This window comes from Callithrix jacchus, chromosome 22 (genome assembly GCF_049354715.1).
Source record: "Callithrix jacchus isolate 240 chromosome 22, calJac240_pri, whole genome shotgun sequence".
Taxonomy (NCBI): domain Eukaryota; kingdom Metazoa; phylum Chordata; class Mammalia; order Primates; family Cebidae; genus Callithrix; species Callithrix jacchus.
Genome location: NC_133523.1, coordinates 13,703,588 through 13,721,747, shown reverse-complemented (window position 1 = coordinate 13,721,747; position 18,160 = coordinate 13,703,588). Strand labels below are relative to the sequence as shown.

At 48.5% G+C, this 18,160-nt stretch overlaps 3 protein-coding genes across 43 annotated transcripts in view; 2 read left to right on the top strand and 1 right to left on the bottom strand.

The window, feature by feature from the left end:
• LOC144580717 (uncharacterized) overlaps positions 1 to 814 on the top strand; it is a 100,880-nt gene extending 100,066 nt beyond the window's left edge. For all 5 annotated transcript variants that reach the window (XM_078358962.1, XM_078358961.1, XM_078358959.1 and 2 more), the window contains 2 exons: positions 460 to 584; positions 668 to 814. In XM_078358962.1, coding sequence (XP_078215088.1) covers positions 460 to 584; positions 668 to 735 — 193 coding nt within the window. In that variant the 3' untranslated portion in view covers positions 736 to 814. The remainder of the gene's footprint in view (positions 1 to 459; positions 585 to 667) is intronic.
• The window catches only part of LOC118150100 (ATP-binding cassette sub-family C member 6), a 47,580-nt gene that overhangs the window by 9,419 nt on the left and 20,001 nt on the right, over positions 1 to 18,160 (bottom strand). For 35 of the 36 annotated variants that reach the window (XM_078358923.1, XM_078358928.1, XM_078358941.1 and 32 more), the window contains 3 exons: positions 16,617 to 16,737; positions 11,111 to 15,064; positions 1,871 to 2,011 (listed from right to left, as the gene is read on the bottom strand). Coding sequence is in view for 4 of the 36 variants with exons in the window: in XM_078358951.1 (XP_078215077.1) it covers positions 16,694 to 16,737 (44 nt within the window). In the remaining 32 variants the exon portion in view is untranslated. Of the gene's footprint in view, positions 1 to 1,870; positions 2,012 to 6,158; positions 15,065 to 16,616; positions 16,738 to 18,160 lie in introns of those variants that run through there. The other variant, XM_078358925.1, reaches the window with a different exon arrangement.
• Positions 1,542 to 17,623, top strand: LOC128930438 (multidrug resistance-associated protein 1-like). 2 transcript variants are annotated; one of them, XM_078358956.1, is made up of 9 exons: positions 1,542 to 1,679; positions 3,517 to 3,687; positions 7,593 to 7,727; positions 9,176 to 9,355; positions 11,173 to 11,336; positions 12,986 to 13,192; positions 14,631 to 14,738; positions 16,443 to 16,510; positions 17,463 to 17,623. In XM_078358956.1, exons 2-6 carry the CDS (start codon positions 3,625 to 3,627, stop codon positions 13,041 to 13,043), a joined length of 600 nt encoding a protein of 199 aa, XP_078215082.1. In that variant the 5' UTR covers positions 1,542 to 1,679; positions 3,517 to 3,624; the 3' UTR covers positions 13,044 to 13,192; positions 14,631 to 14,738; positions 16,443 to 16,510; positions 17,463 to 17,623. The 2 variants fall into 2 exon arrangements, with proteins under 2 accessions (XP_078215082.1, XP_078215083.1); XM_078358957.1 differs by lacking the exon at positions 1,542 to 1,679 and having other exon boundaries at positions 7,593 to 7,705.

The following is an 18,160-nucleotide window of genomic DNA, read 5'->3' as shown; positions in this document are numbered from 1 at the left end:
AGTTTCGTATTTTTAGTAGTTTTTGCCATGTTGGCCAGGCTGATCTTGAACTCCTGACCTCAGGTGATGCACCTGCCTCAGCCTCCCAAAGTGCTGGCATTACAACTCTGAGCCACTGCACCCGGCCTATATGTGTATATTTTAAAGGCTTCAATGAGGAAAACTTGGTTCTCAAAAAGGCCAGCTTCAGATTCCAGGGAAGATTGCCTCTGGAGAGCTCTGGTTTAATCCATGGGTTTGCCAGATTAATAGGATTTACTGGCATTATTCCCTTTCTGCCCTCCCTACCCTGTGCCATTGTGCCTGTTTTGAAAAAGCAGTGCCAAGAAGGCCTCTCTCTGCAACTATTGTGGAGTTACTTGAGTTAGCAAAGTGTTCCCTTTTGTCTCCAAGCGCTGGAAGCCAAGTCTCTGAAACGCTGACCCCATGCCTGTCTGTCTGCCCGTGTGTCTTGTCCAGGTGGCTGGCTGTGCGTCTGGAGTGTGTGGGTAACTGCACTGTCCTGTTTGCTGCCGTTTGCAGTGATCTCCAGGCACAGCCTTGGTGCTGGCTTGGCGGGCCTCCCAGTGTCTTACTCATTGCAGGTAAGAGGGGATGCTCGTGGCTGGATCGTTAACATGTGTTAATGGGGGAGCCAGTTGTGCTTTGCTTTTGATTCCAACTCCAGGAATGGGGGAGAGGAAAGGGAGAGGCCTGGAGTTTGAGGAGTGGATACGATGCCTGGTGACCAACTAGAATGGAGAGGAATTTGACATGTTGCCAGGATTTTCCCCATCAAAGACATTCCTTGATGGGCCCAAGAAGATACTTACAGGTACAAGGGGAATGCTTTTAAAACTATGAATTTCCCTCTAAGCACTGCTTGAGCTGCATCTCACAAATGGTAATACACTGTGTTTTTATATTGTCACCTGGTTCACAATATTTTCCAGTCTCCTTTCTGATGACTTATGTGGCCCATAGGTTATTGTGGAAACGTGGTATATGCCTTGGAGATGGCAGTGTGGCAGGCCTGGGTGATGGCTACGCCTGGGTTGCTCATTTCTATACCATTCTTACCTGAATGTTTCATAATTCATCACTGTTTTTTGCGGGGGAGGGAGACAGAGTGTCAATCCGTTACCCAGGCTGGAGTGCAGTGGCAAAATCTCAGCTCACTGCAAGGTCTACCTCCTAGGTTCAAGCTATTCTCTTGCCTCAGCCTCCCAAATAGTTGACATGTGTGCATCACGACGCCCAGCTAATTTTTGTATTTTAAGTAGAGATGTGTTCTGCCATGTTGGCCAGGCTGGTCTCAAACTCCTGACCTCAGGCGATCCACCTGCCTTGGCCTCCCATGATTCATTTTTATTGAAAATAATTTGTTTCCTGTTATCTTATTTAAAAGAAAAAGAAACATGGGAAAATAAAGTACGCCTGCTCACTCTAGAAATGCCACGTGATTCTTCCCCTTGCAGGTCACCGTGTACTTGAACTGGCTGGTTCGGATGTCATCTGAGATGGAAACCGACATTGTGGCCATGGAGAGACTCGAGGAGTATTCAGAACCTGAGAGGGAGGCAGGCGACGGCCCTGGCCTGACCTCTGGGTCTGTGCTGTCACTTTATCCCAAAGACGTCTCTGAGCCCTGTCCTGTGCACCCTCCGCCTCTCAGCAGGAGAGAGCTGGATACCCATCAGGTACAAGTGCATCTTACGCTCGTCCAGTCTTTTGGCAGCACTTACTTAGAGCCTGGTTTTAGGGTGAGAATAGTTGACCAGCTTTCCCCAAGATCTGGGGTATCCGCATACAAGACTGTGGGATGCTGGCAGAGCATTCAGAAGGTGTTCACTTTACCTTCTGAAGTTGTTTCCCTCCAATTCTTTCATACCTTTTGATGGTATCACAGAGAAGGTCTGAGTTTGGTGCTAGCAGGTCTTTAACATCTTAGCAATTGAGATGATCTCCCTTTGACAGATGGATAAATAGCAGCCTTCACACTTGGAGCCCTCAACAGGACAGCCTCTGTCTTCTGTCAAAAATAACCTTCTGTTACTTGTTATGTATTTGGTGTTTTTTTTTTTTTTTTTAAGATGGAGTCTTGGCTGGGCTCAGTGGCTCACACCATGTAATCCCAACACTTTGGGAGGTCGAGGTGTGTGGATTATGAGGTCAGGAGTTCAAGACAAGCCTGGCTAAGATGGTGAAGCCCCTTCTCTACTAAAACTACAAAAATTAGCCTGGTGTGGTGGTGGGAACTCTAATCCCAGCTACTCGGGTGGCTGAGGCAGGAGAATCGCTTGACCCCGGAGGCAGAAGTTGCAGTGAGCCGAGATCATGCCACGGAAATCTAGCGTGGGCGACACAGCAAGACTTCATGTCAAAACAAACAAACAAAAAAAAAAGATGGTGTGTCACTGTCATCCAGGCTGGAGTGCCGTGGCACGATCTCAGCTCATTGTAACCTCCACTTCCCAGGTTCAGGTAATTCTCCTGCCTCAACCTCCTGATTAGCTGGGATTACAGGCGCCAGCTATCATGCCTGGCTAAGTTTTGTATTTTTAGTAGAGATGGGGTTTACCAGGTTGGCCAGGCTGGTCTTGAACTCCTTACCTCAGGTGATCCACCCACCTCAGCCTCCCTAAGTGCTGGGATTACAGGTGTGAGCCACCGTGCCCGGCCTGTCTGTTATGTAGTTGTATGGGAGACTCCTGTTATGGAAAATAGTACTTTTCCATTTGCGATTGTAATAAATTATCCTCTGAAGTAAGCTGAGAAATGAGGCATAAGTGAGTTGATTAAGTGTATTCAAACAAGAGAATCAGTGCCTGCATACTACACAAATGATGCAGTTGGGAACTGAACCAAGTCTGGGAAACCTGCAGTCATTAACCCCAGTCTTCTTTTTATAGATGGAGAAAAAGGGAGCCTGGGGAGGGATGGTGGCTTCAAGGTCCCATGTGGCGTGGTAGAACATCTGGGACCCTTGTCTCCAGACTTTGATGTCACATTGTCCTTAATAACTGCCTTCTTAGGCCCTGAACAGCAGCACGAGTAGAAACAACAGTGATAACAGTCACAGTGATGCCTGGTGACCCCCCCCCACCCCACACACACACGCAAGTAATGGTAACAGGGACAGGCACTGTGCCTTGTAGTATGTCAGGCCCAGACCTAAACGCTTAACACAGAATAAGGCAGTCAGTCTTTACCTCACCCTGTGATTGATTTTTGAGACATGGTCTCAGTCTTGCCCAGGCTGGAGTGTAGTGTGATCTCACTCACTGCCTCCCAGGCTCAAGTGATTCTCCTACTCTGCGTCCTGAGTGTCTGGGACCACAGGCACACATCATCACAGCCAGCTGGCTTTTGTAGTTTTAGTAGAGATGGGGGTTTGCCACGTTACCCAGGCTGGTCTCAATCTCCTGAGCTCAAGTGATCCTCCTGTCCTCCCAAAGTGCTGGAATTACAAGCGGGAGCTATTGTGCTCGGCCCAGCTTGATAATTTCGATAATTTTGATTACCACCATTTTACAGGCAAGGAAACAGATAGAAAAGTGAAGTTACTTGTCCAAGATCACATGGCTGGTAAATAGCAGACCTAGGCTTTGAGCCTGCGCCTCCTCGGAGACCCTCTCCAGTGCCATGGGAGTCATACTACACTGCCTCCTGAGGAAATGCCCCTTGGGAGTGACACCAAGGCCTCTGGTAAGTTCTGTCCTCCCCAGGAATTCACAGAGGTGACCTCTGCCCACTCCTTTAACATTCTGGGTGAAGCAGGTCCCATGGTACCGGTGAGCATTGAAAGAATGGCGTGAGTGCCCCCCTGAGGAACCGAGGGTGCATTACACCGGCAGCTTCCAACTTGACACTGAATTCATTTACAGGTATTTCATTAGTTTTTTATTTTTGTTTTGAGACGGAATTTTGTTTTTCTCACCCAGGCTGAAGGCTGGAATTACAGGTACCCACCAGCCCGCGCAGCTATTTTATGGGTTGTTATAATGGCCTTATTAACATGAATTTCACATGCCATGCAGTTCACCCAGTTAAACCGTGCAGTTTGATTGAATTGTTTGTTTTCTTTTTTTTGAGACCGAGTCTCGCTCTGTCAGCAGGCGGGATTGCTGTGGCGCAATCTTAGCTCACTGCAATCTCCACCTCCTGGGTTCAAGCGATTCTCAACCTCCTGAATTGTTGCGACTACAGGTGCGCGCCTCCTTGCACAGCTAATTTTTCTATTTTTAGTAAAGATGGGGTTTCACCATGTTGGCCAGGCTCATCTTGAATTCCTGACCTTGTGATCTGCCCACCTTGGCCTCTCACAGTGCTGGAATCACAGGCGTGAGCCACCACGCCTGGCACGAATTCTGTTTTTAAAAGCATTTTACTTTTGATTTACTTTCATATTTTTAGAAGGAGTGTATCTGACAATCACAAGAGAAAGTAATTGCCCTTACTACCACTGTTCTGTCTGTATATACATGTATTTTTATATGTAGATAGAAAGTTCCACGTGCTTCTCTCCATTCCCCCCACTGTGCTGTCCTAGCATCTCCCTTTCAATGATGTACATAAATTATAGAGATATGCTTGTTTAAAACAAAATCAATACACAGCTGGGCACGGTGGCCCACACCTGTAATCCCATCACTTTGAGAGGCCAAGGTGAGTAGATCACTTGAGGCCAGGAGTTCGAGACTAGCCTGGCCAACATGGTGAACCCCATCTCTACTAAAAATACAAACATTAGCTGGGTGTGGTGTGTACACCTATGATCCCAGCTACTCACGAGGCTGAGGTGGGCGGATCGGTGGAACCTGGAAGGCGGAAGTTACAGTGAGCTGAGATTACATCACTGTACTCCAGACTGGGCAACAGAGCGACTCCATCTTAAAAACAAAACAAAAACACACACACACACACACACAAGAACTTTATGGGGGAGAATGAAAGTTGGTTCCTGTTCACCCCGTTCCTCTTGTTCCCACCGAGAGGCCCCATTAGCATTTAGGTGTATTTCCTCCAGAACTTCCCTGTTCTGTGGGATTCCCACATACCCCACACATTTGTTTCCTTGTTTCTTTTTCTTTCAACATAAGTGGGGTCTACATGTTATCCTGTGAGGCCTCACCTTTTCTGGAACCCTGAGGCGGCTTTGCATCCGTATATAATGATAGTCACTGCCTCTAAGGGCTGCTGTGAGACTCCGATGAGATCATGGGTCTCAAGTGCTGAGCAGAGCAACTTGCATTAGTTGCACTCTAAGTGCTCAGTAATAACACTTACTTTTTGGATGGGTGCGGTGACTCATGTCTGTAATGCCAGCACTTTTGGGAGACTGAGGCAGGTGGATCACTTGAGCTCAGAAGTTCAAGACCATCTCACCATCAACATGGTGAGACCTCGTCTCCACAAAATAAAAAATAACAGTGTGTGTGTGTGTTTTGAGAGACTCTCTGTCACCCAGGCTGGAGTGCACTGGCATGCTCTTGGCTCACTGCAACCTCTGCCTCTCGGGTTCTAGTGATCCTCTTGCCTCAGCCTACCAAATAGCTGGGATTACAGGCTCCTGCCACCATGCCCAGCTAATTTTTGTGTTTTTAGTAGAGACAGAGTTTCACCATGTTGGTCAGGCTGGTCTTGAACCCCTGACCTCAAGTGATCTTCCCACCTCCACCTCCCAAACTGCTGGGGTTGCAGGCATGAGCCACCATGCCAGGCAACACTGTTATTTTATAGCACATCCACAAAAGGGCTGAGTGTCTTGCCTAAAAGGTGCCCGACGTTTTCTTGTTACATTCCCTCCGCGGTGCTCCTGAGCTTGGCCATGTGCTCAGCAGCCTAGTTCCCCACCTGTGTGCCCTAGAGGGATGTGCATTCTCTGAGGCTAAAACCACTGAACCTGGCCCATGCCACATCCAGCTGTGGGCCTCAGGAAATGCTGAACTGGACTGCTTTTCAGAAGCAGAGTTGCGTTTCCCTCGGAAAGCTACCTCCCCTGTCTCAGTCCCCTTGTGTGTAAACTGGGGATAACTGAAGGACCCTCCACATGGGATTGCTGTGAGGATGACGAGGCACTGAGATATGGTCCCCACTTTTATCCTTGCCTTCCCGCCGGGGTGGGCAGCCAGGTAACTCACTTTTATTCTTGTGCCTGTCCAGAGAAGACCACTCATTTCATTGACTCCATCCATAAATATTTATTTTTAAATTTGTTTTAATCAGACAAATAAGTTCTATTGGTGTCTAAAAAGAAAAATTCACCCAACATTGAAACATACCGCAAGGTTTAGGTTACTGTTTTCTTGTTTTTCACTCACTGCAGCGTGAGGAACAAATCACAAACACTTTAGAGAAACAGAACAGTGCGGATTTTACAGAATCATTTAAAATCTCTGTATTGTGTTCCTCAAATACCTAGAGCAGTCTGTGCATAAAAACATCAGTGTTGTCTGTACCCTTAAAACTTGGCATCAGCCTAAAGACATGGGTAAGATGTACTACTGCTGGCTATTTCAAAATTACTGCCTTATCCAACCTAATGACAGTTATCTAAAAAACTGTTTCTATAGGAAGTCTCTGACAAGCTGTTATTCATTTCCTTGAGGTTAAAAAAATCTGGGGACAACATTTATATTTTGTTAGAAAACATTTTAAAAAGTTTACCTACTACGTTCATATTAAGAACAGTATCTGTGGCCGGGCGCCATGGCTCACGCCTGTAATCCCAGCACTTTGGGAGGCTAAGGTGGGCGGGTCATGAAGTCAGGAGTCCAAGACCAGCCTGGCCAATATGGTGAAACCCCGTCTCTACTAAAAATACAAAAATTAGCTGGGCGTGGTGGCAGGCACCTGTAATCCCAGCTACTCGGGAGGCTGAGGCAGGAGAATCATCTGAACCGGGGAGGTGGAGGTTGCAGTGAGCTGAGATCACGCCACTGCACTCCAGCCTGGGTAACAGAGCAAAACTCCGTTTCACAAAAATAAAAAGAACCATTTCGATACAAGTCAGTTGTACAGTTATTTTAAGAGAAAGGTGAACATGAACATCAGATTAATTCTGGCAGACAAAAGTGAACTATGGTCTAGTCAGCCATTGTCTATTACAGAGAGATGACAGCTTCACAAAGGGTTTCGCTGACCTACTGAGAGATGATGATGTTCCCTGAGTTTCTGTGTCTTCTACCACTGGTTCCCCCTCTATGTTAGCAACTGTGTCACTCTTATGTCCATATTTATTGAGCACCTACTATGTGCTCTGAGCCCTGGGATACCATGGTGAACAATTAGAGCCTGTCCTCACTGAGTGGAGGTGCAGTGAGCGTGGGAGACAGAATACACTCGAGTATACGAGCCCTGAGAGGGCTGGAGGCGGGCAGTACTCTAAAGGAGAAGACAGCGTGGGAGGGGACAGAGGGATGAGAGCCCTCTGCATCGATCACAGATCCGCAGGATGTGAGGGGGGTCATACAGGGAAGAGCAAACCCCCAGTGCTAAGGCCTGGGAGGTCACCTTGGGCAGCAGAGTGAGAGGGAGGGGAGGTTGGGGGAGTCACAGCTTTCTAGGATGGACTGGGTATTCCTTACTTTCTCCCTCTGCTGTGATTCAAGGCACCCTGGCAAATCCAGGAAACAGCTCTGCCCAGCAGCTGGCTCCAGGTGGGCCGAGTGGAATTCTGGAACTACTGCCGGTGCTACCGAGAAGACCTGGATTTTGTTCTCAGGTACATCAATGGGGAAGAAAAGGTGGGTACACATCACCACCCCATTCCCAAGTCGGGCACAGGGTGCCACCAGGTGGATGAACCTAGCTGCGGCATCTGCCCTGTCACTCACAGCTCCGCATTTCCACCTGAATGGCTGCTGCAGGGGTTGGGAGTAGATTGTGGCAGTGAAAGTCGTTAGAGCGCATCCAACTTGTAGAAGTGAAAGCTTAAGTGAACTGATAGCCCAGAGACCAAATGAGCCCCACAGATATGTTTTGGAAGTTTTTTTTTTTTTTTTTTGAGACAGGGTCTCTCTCTCTCGCCCAGGCTAGAGTGCAGTGGTGTGATCTCAGCCCACTGCAACTGCAGCTTCCCAAGTGAGGGGACTACAAGTGGTTCAGACTACAGGCGTGTGCCACATGCCTGGCTCATTTTTGTATTTTCTGTAGAGATGGGATCTCAGTATGTTGCCCAGGCTGGTCTGCAACTCTTGAGTTCAAGTGATCTGCCCACCTCAGACTCCCAAAGTGCTGGGATTATAGGAGTCAGCCACCATGCCTGGCCCCTGGAAGTTTTTTTTTTTCCGGGCGGGGTGGGGGGGTGGTTTCTGAGACAGAGTCTTACTCTGCTGCCCAGGCCAGAGTGCAGAGGCATCATCTCAGCTCATTGCAACCTCCATCCCCCGGGTTCAAGTGATTCTCCTGCTTCAGTCTCCTGAGTATGTGGGACTACAGGTACATGCCACCACACCTGACTAATTTTTGTATTTTTAGTAGAGACAGGATTTCACCGTGTTGGCCAGGCTGGTTTTAAACTCCTGACTCAGGCGATCCACCCGCTTTGGCCTCCTAAAGTGCTGGGATTATAGGCATGAGCCACTGTGCCTGGCCCTTGCTAAGTCTTCATGGCTTATGTTATGTCATGAGAATTTCTGTACGTATGCTGCTCTGTGACACCCAGGGAAAATTGGAGATGAGGAATATCATTATTGGCCATCACCTGGAGAACTTAGTTCCTTCAAACGAGGACATGTGGAGACCAGGTCATGGCAAAGGGCACTGAAGATCTGCTTGAATCTTTCAGGTATTTCAACAGCTGATGAGGGGAAACTCACCATCGGAGGTGTGAAAAACAGTGTGGAGAAATGAGGAAATGCCTAATTATTAGTAAATAGTTACTGAGTCGAAACAAATAGGGCTTTGTTGGAAATTCCTTCTGCCTCTTATGTGTCTCCTTTGAGGTCTCTAGTAACCTATAAAAAGTTGAGGAATTCCTTTTGGGAGCCTGGCAAAGGGAAGAGAGTCCTTCTTGACCCTTGGCCAAACACCCTTAAAGGAGTGTCTCTGGGCAATGGGTGAGGGACGGGATGTGGAGTTGCGTTGACGAGATGACCAATGCCTGAGGTAGGGCAGAGATAAGGGCACTGTGGGGCAGGGCTAAGTCCAGATGCCAGCATTCCCACCACACCCGGTCCCTTCTATCCTCCAGGTTGGCATCATGGGGCGGACGGGGGCAGGGAAGTCGTCCCTGACCCTGGGCTTCTTTCGGATCAATGAGTTTGCCGAAGGAACGATCATCATCGATGATATCACCATTGCCAAGATCGGCTTGCACAACCTCTGCTTCAAGATTTCATCCCCCAGGTGGGGTCTGGGTGCTACCCAAGAGGTGAGCCAGGGGTGGCATGCCCTATGACTGCACTAACAGTGATGTATGTTTAGTTTGGGGACAAACATACTTGTGGCCCTACTTCATTTTTTTTTCTTCCTGAAATGGTCTTTTTTCCCCTGAAGTCCGTCTCCATGCAATTCCGCTCACTGCAACCTCTGCCTCCCAGGCTCAAGCGATTCTCCTAAGCCAGCCTCCTGAGTAGCTGGGACTACAGGCACATGCCACCACACCCAGTTAATTAATTAATTTTTTTTTTTTAGAGGAGATGAGGTTTCACCATGTTGTCCAGCCTGCTCTTAAACTCCTGGGCTCAAATGATCTGCCCACCTTGGCCTCCCAGGTGCTGGGATTACAAGTGTGAGCCACCACACCTGGCCTTCATTATTCTGATTAGGCTATGCTGCTGCTTCCCTGAATTTCCTCTTAGAGTTAACAATGTGGAAAATCACTGAGTATCACTCCCGACTTCCTTTCCCTGCAAGTGGTAGTTTTCTGAGCATCCAGAAAAATCCAAAAGGACACTGTCTTCTCTCTCTCTTGTCAGAGTCAGACTGAGACTCTCTAGCCCTTCTAAGAGCTAGACAAGAAATAAGAATGTTTTCTTTTGAATTTTAGATCATGGGGCGCACATGCGGGCTTGTTACATGGGCACCTGTGTAATGTTGGCCCTTGGGCTTCTGTGGATCTCATCACCCTAATACTGAACAGAGCACCCGAGAGTGAGTTTCTCAGCCATTCCCCTCCTCCATCTCTCCTTACTTTTGGACACTCCTGTTCTGTTGTTCCCATCTTTACATCCACGAACACCCAGAGTTCAGCTACCACTTAAAAGTGAGAACATGCAGTGTTTGGTAAAAAAAAGTATTTTTTTTTTTAAATTGAGCCTCCCAGAGTCTCACTACGTGTCCCAGGATGGAGTGAAGTGGTGCGATCTCGGGTCACTGCAATCTCTGCCTCCTGAGTTCAAGTGATTCTCCTGCCTCAGCCTCCCAAGTAGCTGGGATTACAGGTGCACGCCACCATGCCTGGCTAGTTTGGTATTTGTAGTAGAGACGGGGTTTCACCATGTTACACAGGCTGGTTTTCAAACTGCTAATCTCAAGTGATCTGCCTGCCTCAGCCTCCCACACACAGTGCTGGGATTACAGGGGTGAGCCAACATCCCTGACCAAAATAAGGATTTTCTAGATTAATCTCTGGAGGACAGAAATCCACAGGACTTTACCATGAGGATTTACCTCTCAATTCTGTAAGGTTCTCAACCCATGTGCATATTGAAGCCTCAAGGACGTTGTATGGAAAGGAAATCTATCTTATTCTGCCAGACTCGGATTTTCCAGACTTTTTTCCCGTTATTAAGGAATTTATTTTGGAGGGAGGAGCAGTCTTGCTCTGTCACCCAGAGTGGAGTGCAGTGGCCTGATCTCGGCTCGTGCAACCACCACCTCTTGGGTTCAAGTGATTCTCCTGCCTCAGCCTCCCGAGTAGCTGGGACTAGAGGTGTATGCCACCACACCCGGCTAATTTTTGTATTTTTAGTAGAGACTGGGTTTTGCCATGTTGGCCAGGCTGGTCTCAAACTTCTGACCTCAAGTGAAGTGCCTAACTCGGCCTCCCAAAGTGCTGGGATTATAGGCATGAGCCACTGCACCTGGCCTTTTTCTGCATTATTAACATCACCAGAAACAGTGATTCTGAGGAGCTCTGAAACCCCACCTTCACCAGTCCTGGCCAGAAGTCCTTGTGACTCACCTCTTCATGCATGTCAGCGTGACGTAGGCATCACATGCCACCACTCTCTTTTCTCCGAACAGGACCCTGTTTTGCTTTCGCGTTCCTTCTGCATGAAGCTGGACCCGTTCAGCCAGTACTCAGATAAAGTCTGGACGTCCCTGGAGCTGGCTCACCTGAAGGACTTCGCATCAGCCCTTCCTGATAGGCTGGACCGTGAGTGCGCAGAAGGTGGAGAGAACCTCAGGTAGGCGGGGGTAGACTCAAGGTCTCCTAGGTGCTACCTCAGTAGGGGTGTTTCAATATTCTGCCCAGATCTGTCAGACCTGGATTTGAGTCCCAGTTGTGCTGATGTCCCATTTGTCCCTTCAGCTTTTGGAGCCTCAGTTTCTGTATCTGTAAAATGGGTCTAAATGCAGGCTCTTTGTACCATGAGGTATAACAACCAGGATGGACAATGCATTTCCTTTTATACACACCAGCTCCATTCAGTTGACTGTGGCCCTCAGTTGTTAAGCTAGAGAAAGGCTTCTGTACCAGTTGGTCACTAGCACTGCTCTGAGCCCCCCAAGTCCCCAGCTGTCTTGGTCCTTCTCCCAACATACTGGAGATCTGTCCATGACCCAGTAACTAGAGCATTAATGCCTGGCACAGCAGGGGCACCTCTGGGGTCCAACTCTGGTGTTCTTTGTGGGTATCTGGTTCTGGTTTGGTTATCCATCTCCGTGACAACCAACCACAAAGTCTCAGTCACGTTCAAACAAAGCAGTGATCTCTGCTCCCTTGCGAGGGCAGTCAGGCAGGTGGCTCTGCTGATCTCGGCTGGGCTCACATCATGTCTTGGGATCAGCAGGCTGTCGGCTGATCTACTTGACCTCAGGTGGGACAAGAAGGGTATGTGCGCATTCCTCATTCTCCAGCAGATCTGACCTTCTTGGGCATGTTGTCATGGCGATGACAGGGACACAAGAGCTTATAAAGTCCCATGTGCATCTCGCAGTATTCTTTTGGCTGGCCTTATGTTTGCTGGTGTCCCGTTGGCCAAAACAAGGTACATGTCTGCGTGCAGAGGCAACTATCATGGCCCCACAGTTGGATAGAGATGCATGGATATGAGGCCTTTTTTTGTTTTTGAGGCAGGGTCTCTCTCTGTCACCCAGGCTGGAGTGCAGTGGCACAATCTCAGCTGTAACCTCCACCCCCAGGCTCAAGCAATTGTCCTGCCTCTGCCTCCCAAGTAGCTAGGATGACATGCGCCCACCACCACACCCAGCTAATTTTTGCATTTTTAGTAGAGATGGAGTATCACCACATTGGCCAGATTGGTCTTGAACTCCTGGCCTCAAGTGATCCACCTGCCTTGGCCTCAGAGTGCTGGGTTACAGATGTGAGCCACTGTGTCTGGCTCTTTTTTTTAAGAGACAGGGTCTCAGTCTGTTGCCTAGGCTGGAGTACAGTGGCTCGAGCTCAGCCTCAAACTCATGGACTCAAGCAATCCTCCTGCCTCAGCCTCCCAAGTAACTGAGACTACAGAAGTGTGCCACCACATCCAACCAATTTTTTTACTTTTGTTTTTTGGAAAGACAGAGGTCTTGTTTTGTTGCCCAGGCTGGTCTCAAACTCCTGGCTGCAAGCAATCCTCCCACCTCAGCCACCAAAGTGCTGGGTTTGTAGGTGTGAGCCACTGTTTTGAGATGATTATGAACCTGCATCTTGCTGAATAGATGTGTTCAGATTGACCAGTGATGTCTGCTGCAGGCACAGATGTTGGGAGTGGATGGGCTTTTCTGGTCAAGGACCACAGAGTGTCTTGTCTCACTTCTCCCAGCCTGTGCCTAGGTTCAGGGTCGGGGTGGTTTGACACAACACTGTCTACTACTGGTCTTTTTCTTCCAGTAAAGTGTCAGGCAGCACCAGCTTGTGTGCTGGCTCGGGCCCTGCTGAGCAAGATTAAGATCCTTGGATCCTTGTGTTGGATGAGGCCACAGCGGCCGTGGACCTGGAAATGGGCAACCTCATTCAGTCCATCATCCGGATGCAGTTCAAAGGATGCAGTGTCTTCACCATTGCCCAGTGGCTCAACACCACCATAGACTATGCAAGGTGATGCCCCTGGCACAGTGGCCTCTGGACTTTGGGAGTTTGCCTTACTCACTGGCTCATTAAGTCATTCATTCAACACTGTCCCTGTTCCTAGTGACAGACCCCGTGGGTGGCTCCTCTCTTCATACTGGATGGTACCAGGTTTTTTTTTTTTGTTTTTTTTTTTTTTTGAGATGGAGTCTTGCTCTATAACTCAGGCTGGAGTGCAGTGGTGCAGTCTTGGCTCACTGCAACTTCCACCTCCTGGGTTGAAACAATTCTGCCTCAGCCTCCCGAATAGCTGGGACTACAGGCATGCACTACCATGCCCAACTGATTTTTGTACTTTTAGCAGACACAGGGTTTCACCATGTTGGTCAGGCTGGTCTTAAACTAATGACATCATGATCTGCCTGCCTCAGCCTCCCAAAGTGCTGAGATTACAGGTGTGAGCCACTGTGCCCAGCCCCAAAGTGCTGAGATTACAGGTGTAAGACAGCATGCCCAGCCCTAGCCAGGGTTTTTATCTGACTACTGTGTTTGGTTTCCTGTGGGAAGGGGCTGGGTTGGGGTACTGTCAATCATGGGACCTGATCAGAGAGGTGGTCACATGACACAGCCTAGTCTATCAGAGTCTACTATTCATTCAGTTACTGTGATGAGTTCAGAGATGCATACAGCAGCCACAATGGCCAATCAGAACCTTCTCTGGGATTAATATATGACTAATGAGCTGGAGAAACATTTTACATGTTGAATTGCTAAAGTGAGATGATATGATGGCTACTGGCCATCAGACCTGCCCTGGTAAAAGAGCATGTGCAAAATGAGAGCAAACAGAGGTAAGCCAGTGGTTTCTAAACATTCGTGTGCATCAGAATTACTTCGAGGGTTAATTAAAACCTAGATTCATGGGCTGACCTACATAGTGTCTGAGTCAGTAGACCTGGGCTAGGGCCTATGAGTGTACACTGCTAACTAGTCCCAAGGTGAGACTGCTGCTGATCCTGGGGCCACACTTTGAGAAGCTGCCTGTGTCTGCTGCCCACCCACTGCAGGGCTGTCTGCCCACAGACTCAGCCAGCAGCCCTGGCAGAAGTAGGCCACTTGTTGGCAGAATAAAACGAAGAGCGCATAGAGGCAGAAGGTGGGTTTCCATGGGCCACAGGTCGGCCAGGTGCACTGCAGCCTTCACCTGTAGCACACAGGACAAAGAGGGAGGCAGAGAGCGCCCCTGGAAGGAGGGGTGAGTTGAGGCAAGGCCAGGCAAAGCTCTCAGAAAACAAGCCAATGGGCAGAGGGAACCACCACAAAGACCCCATGGGTTCTCCCTCTGTTCCTCCCACCAGGAGCTCCATCTCCCCCACAGGCCCTGGCTAGCCTGAGAACCCCCACCTCCTATACGATCCCCAGTGAGTTAGTATTCATTTTTTTTTTCTTTTTTTCTTTTGTGAGACAGTCTCACCCAGGCTGGACTGCAGTGGCGTGATGTCGGCTCACTGCAACCTCCGCCTCCCAGATTCAAGCGATTCTCCTGTCTCAGCCTCCCAAATAGCTGGAATTACAGGTACCCGCCACCACGCCTCGCTGATTTTTGTATTTTTAGTAGAGATGGGGTTTTACCGTGTTGGTCTAGGGTGGCCTCAAACTCCTGACCTTAGGTGATATGCCCGCCTTGGCCTCCCAAAGTGCTGGGATTACAGGTGTGAGTCACCTACCTGGCTGGAATTTGTTCTAAGAGCAAGAGATAGCCATGGACAGGCAAGTGACAAGATAGGATTAGATGGATGTTTTCAATAGTCCTGACTGGCCGCAACTGTGCACGAACTTCAGATTTGTAGCAGCAGGACCCTAAACCAGTGGCCGAACCTCTCTGTGCCTCAGCTTCCTTATCTGTGAAATGGAGGTTATTATGAGCATGCGTGACACATGGCGGGTGTTCAAGAAAACCCTTCTGGATGGGTGTGGTGGCTCACACCTGTAATCCAAGCACTTTGGGAGGCCAAGGAGGGAGGATCACTTGAGGCCAGGAGTTTGAGATCAGCCTGGGAAACAAGACTCCATCTCTTTAAAAATAGGAAAATTAACAAGGCATGGTGTTTTGTTAAACCCATGGTCCCAGCTGTTTGGGAGATTACTTGAACCTAGGAGTTCAAGCCTGCAGTTAGCCATGATTGTGCCAGTGTACTCCTGCCTGGGTGACATGGGAGACAGAGGTTGTAGTGAGCCGAGACTGTGCTATTGCACTGCACCCTGGGTGACAAGAGGAGAAGTCCATCTCAAAACAAACGGAAATTCTGAGATTCTTATCTCGCCCCCACTCACTGCCTGCCAGCCTCAGGGGACCCCTTTCTCTGGCACCCTAAAGCACTTACCACTTTGGAGCCATTGTGCCAGGCTGGAGTGCAATGGCACAATCTTGGCTCACTGCAACCTTTACCTCTTGGGTTCAAGTGATTCTCCTACTTCAGCCTCCCAAGTGGCTGGGATTACAGGCGCCCACTAACACGCCCAGCTAATTTTTTTTGTATTTTTAGTAGAGACAGAGTTCATTATGTTGGCCAGGCTGGTCTCAAAATGCTGACTTTGTGATCCACCTGCCTCGGCCTCCTAAAGTGCTGGGATTATAGGTGTGAGCCACCATACCTGGCCATTCTTACTTTATAGCACTTATTGTTGTCAGACATAGCTTGTTTATCAGCCTAATTATTTACTCTGTCTATCCTCACTAGTATCCAGTAGCTGCCAGATTTAGCCTGGCACATAGTGGGCATTGTGTATGTGTTTGCTGGATGAACGAGGGGGTGGGTGCGTAGGTGGGTATGTGGGTGAATGAGTAACAGCTAAAGAGATGTGTAGGTGAGGGAGTGGTTGGCATGTATTGTTAGCTGGGTTACATGGATGGGTTGGATAAACGGGTAGGTGGGTGAATGGATGGGATGAGATAAATGAGTGGGTGGGATGGATAGATGAGTGGGTGGGTGGATGAGCACCTAGGTGGATGACGGGATGGTAAGTAGGTGGGTGGAGGTATGTAGCCATATAGAAGGGGAGAAACAGGACAAGCTTCACACCTGGACTGGCCTAGATTTGAGTCCCAGGCTAGCTATGAGGACACAGACAAGTCTTTTAACTTGGCTGCAAGTGAGCTGTGATTACATCACTGCAGTCCAGGATGGGTAAGTGTCTGAGCCACTCTCTCAAAAATAAAGTAAATTTTAAAAGACTTTTTATGTATGTCTAAAATAGAGCTATCATATCTATATTTTAGAGTGGTTGTGAGGATTAAGAAAACAAAGGTCTAGAATTCTACTGGCACATAGTAGGTACTCAAGAAAGGTGAGTATCACCACTGCCCCTGCCAACTGCTACATCTGGTGGGAGGACTTGGGCCCCTGGGGGTGGCAGCAGTGGGCGGGGAGGGGTGGGCCAAGCTGGTGCTTACCCTGCTGTATTGCACACTGTCCTTTCCTGTTGGCCATGCTGTCCTGTCAGGGTCATCTAGAGGAACCCCTCTCTGGGCTAATGAAGCAGTGTGGTCCTTCTCAAGGATCGACATGATGGACCTGTTTAGAGGAAATAAAGATGAAGTCAGTGTCTCTCCCAATGGTGGGGTGTATGTGCCCAACCCTCAGGCCCACTGATAGCCACTGAGCTCAGGGTATACTCTTAGTTCATTCAGTCTTTCATCCATCCATCCAACAGAATACTGACCTGGTATCACACTTCCCTTCTCCCTGTGTGGCACCCAGCTAAATGCCATCTATTACCCCAGAGTCAAGCAAGCCCATTCTTCTGATGCCATTTCACAGGATGAACTTACTTTGCCCACCATTGGAACTCGGCTCTCAAAATTTTATTTTTTTCTTTTTTGAGACGGGGTCATGCTATGTTGCCCAGGTTGGTCTCAAACTCCTGGGCTCAAGCAATCCGCCCACCTCAGCCTCCCCAAGTGCTGGGATTACAGGCATAAGCCAGTGCACCCATCCTGTTCTCAGAATTTTGATTTTGGCTTAAGCTTTGGTGCAACTGTTTTGCCCCTACTGTTTAACCATCAGATTTGTCAGTCCAACTGACAGAATATAAATTATGCACAATTCAGATGTTGAAGACTTTTCGAATGTCTTATCTGTGGATGAGTGAGCTGACTTAATACTCTGTACCTCAGTTTCCTCAGCTGTCAAGATGGGGTAATATCTATCCATCCATCTACATATCTGTTTATCTGTATATACTTGTCTGCCTACCTGCTATTCGGTTTAGCCTAAAGCTGCCTCCTTACATATTTTAGGTTTGGCCTAAAGGTTTTCCCATACATAGTGAACTGTAAATTACCTGGACTCCTACACAGACTGCAGCCTACTCATGTGTCAATCACTGAATTTCAGCCAATCAAAGGTAGCCAACTGTTTAAACCATGTTCAAATAAAGCAAACGCTGAGCTACAACCAATCTGGCTGTTTCTGACCTCACTTCTGTTTTCTGTCCTCCACCTTCCTTTTTCTGTCCATATTCTGGTTCAGCAGCTACATGATGTGCAGATCACTCTTTACTCAATTAACCTCTGTCAGCCAGGTGCCTTGACCTGTGCCTGTAATCCCAGCCCTTTGGGAGGCCGAGGCAGGCAGATCCCCAGAGGTCAGGAGTTCAAGACCAGCCTGGCCAACATGGCAAAACCCTGTCTCTACTAAAAATACAAAAATTAGCCGGGCCTTGTTGTGCACGCCTATAGTCCCAGCTACTTGGAAGGCTAAAGCATGAGAATCTCTTGAACTCAGAAGGCAAAGGTTGCAGTGAGCTGGTATCGTGCCACTGCACTCCGGCCTGAGGGACAGTGAGAGATTATGTCTCAGAAACAGAACAGAATGAAACAAAATTTTAGGCACATTAAGTTAGACAGATGTTATGATTATTATTTTTGAGATGGAGTATTGCTCTGTCGCCGAGGCCAGAGTGCAGTGGCACAATCTCTGGTCACTGCAACCTCCA

What these genes read in the sequence shown, in the direction of transcription:
- LOC128930438 (XM_078358956.1), top strand. Translation starts at nt 3,625, where the DNA reads ATGGGAGTCATACTACACTGCCTCCTGAGGAAATGCCCCTTGGGAGTG. An exon ending in GTCTGGGTGCTACCCAAGAG is followed by an intron (nt 9,356 to 11,172) that starts GTGAGCCAGGGG and finishes TTCTCCGAACAG; the next exon opens with GACCCTGTTTTGCTTTCGCG. An exon ending in GAAGGTGGAGAGAACCTCAG is followed by an intron (nt 11,337 to 12,985) that starts GTAGGCGGGGGT and finishes TTTTTCTTCCAG; the next exon opens with TAAAGTGTCAGGCAGCACCA.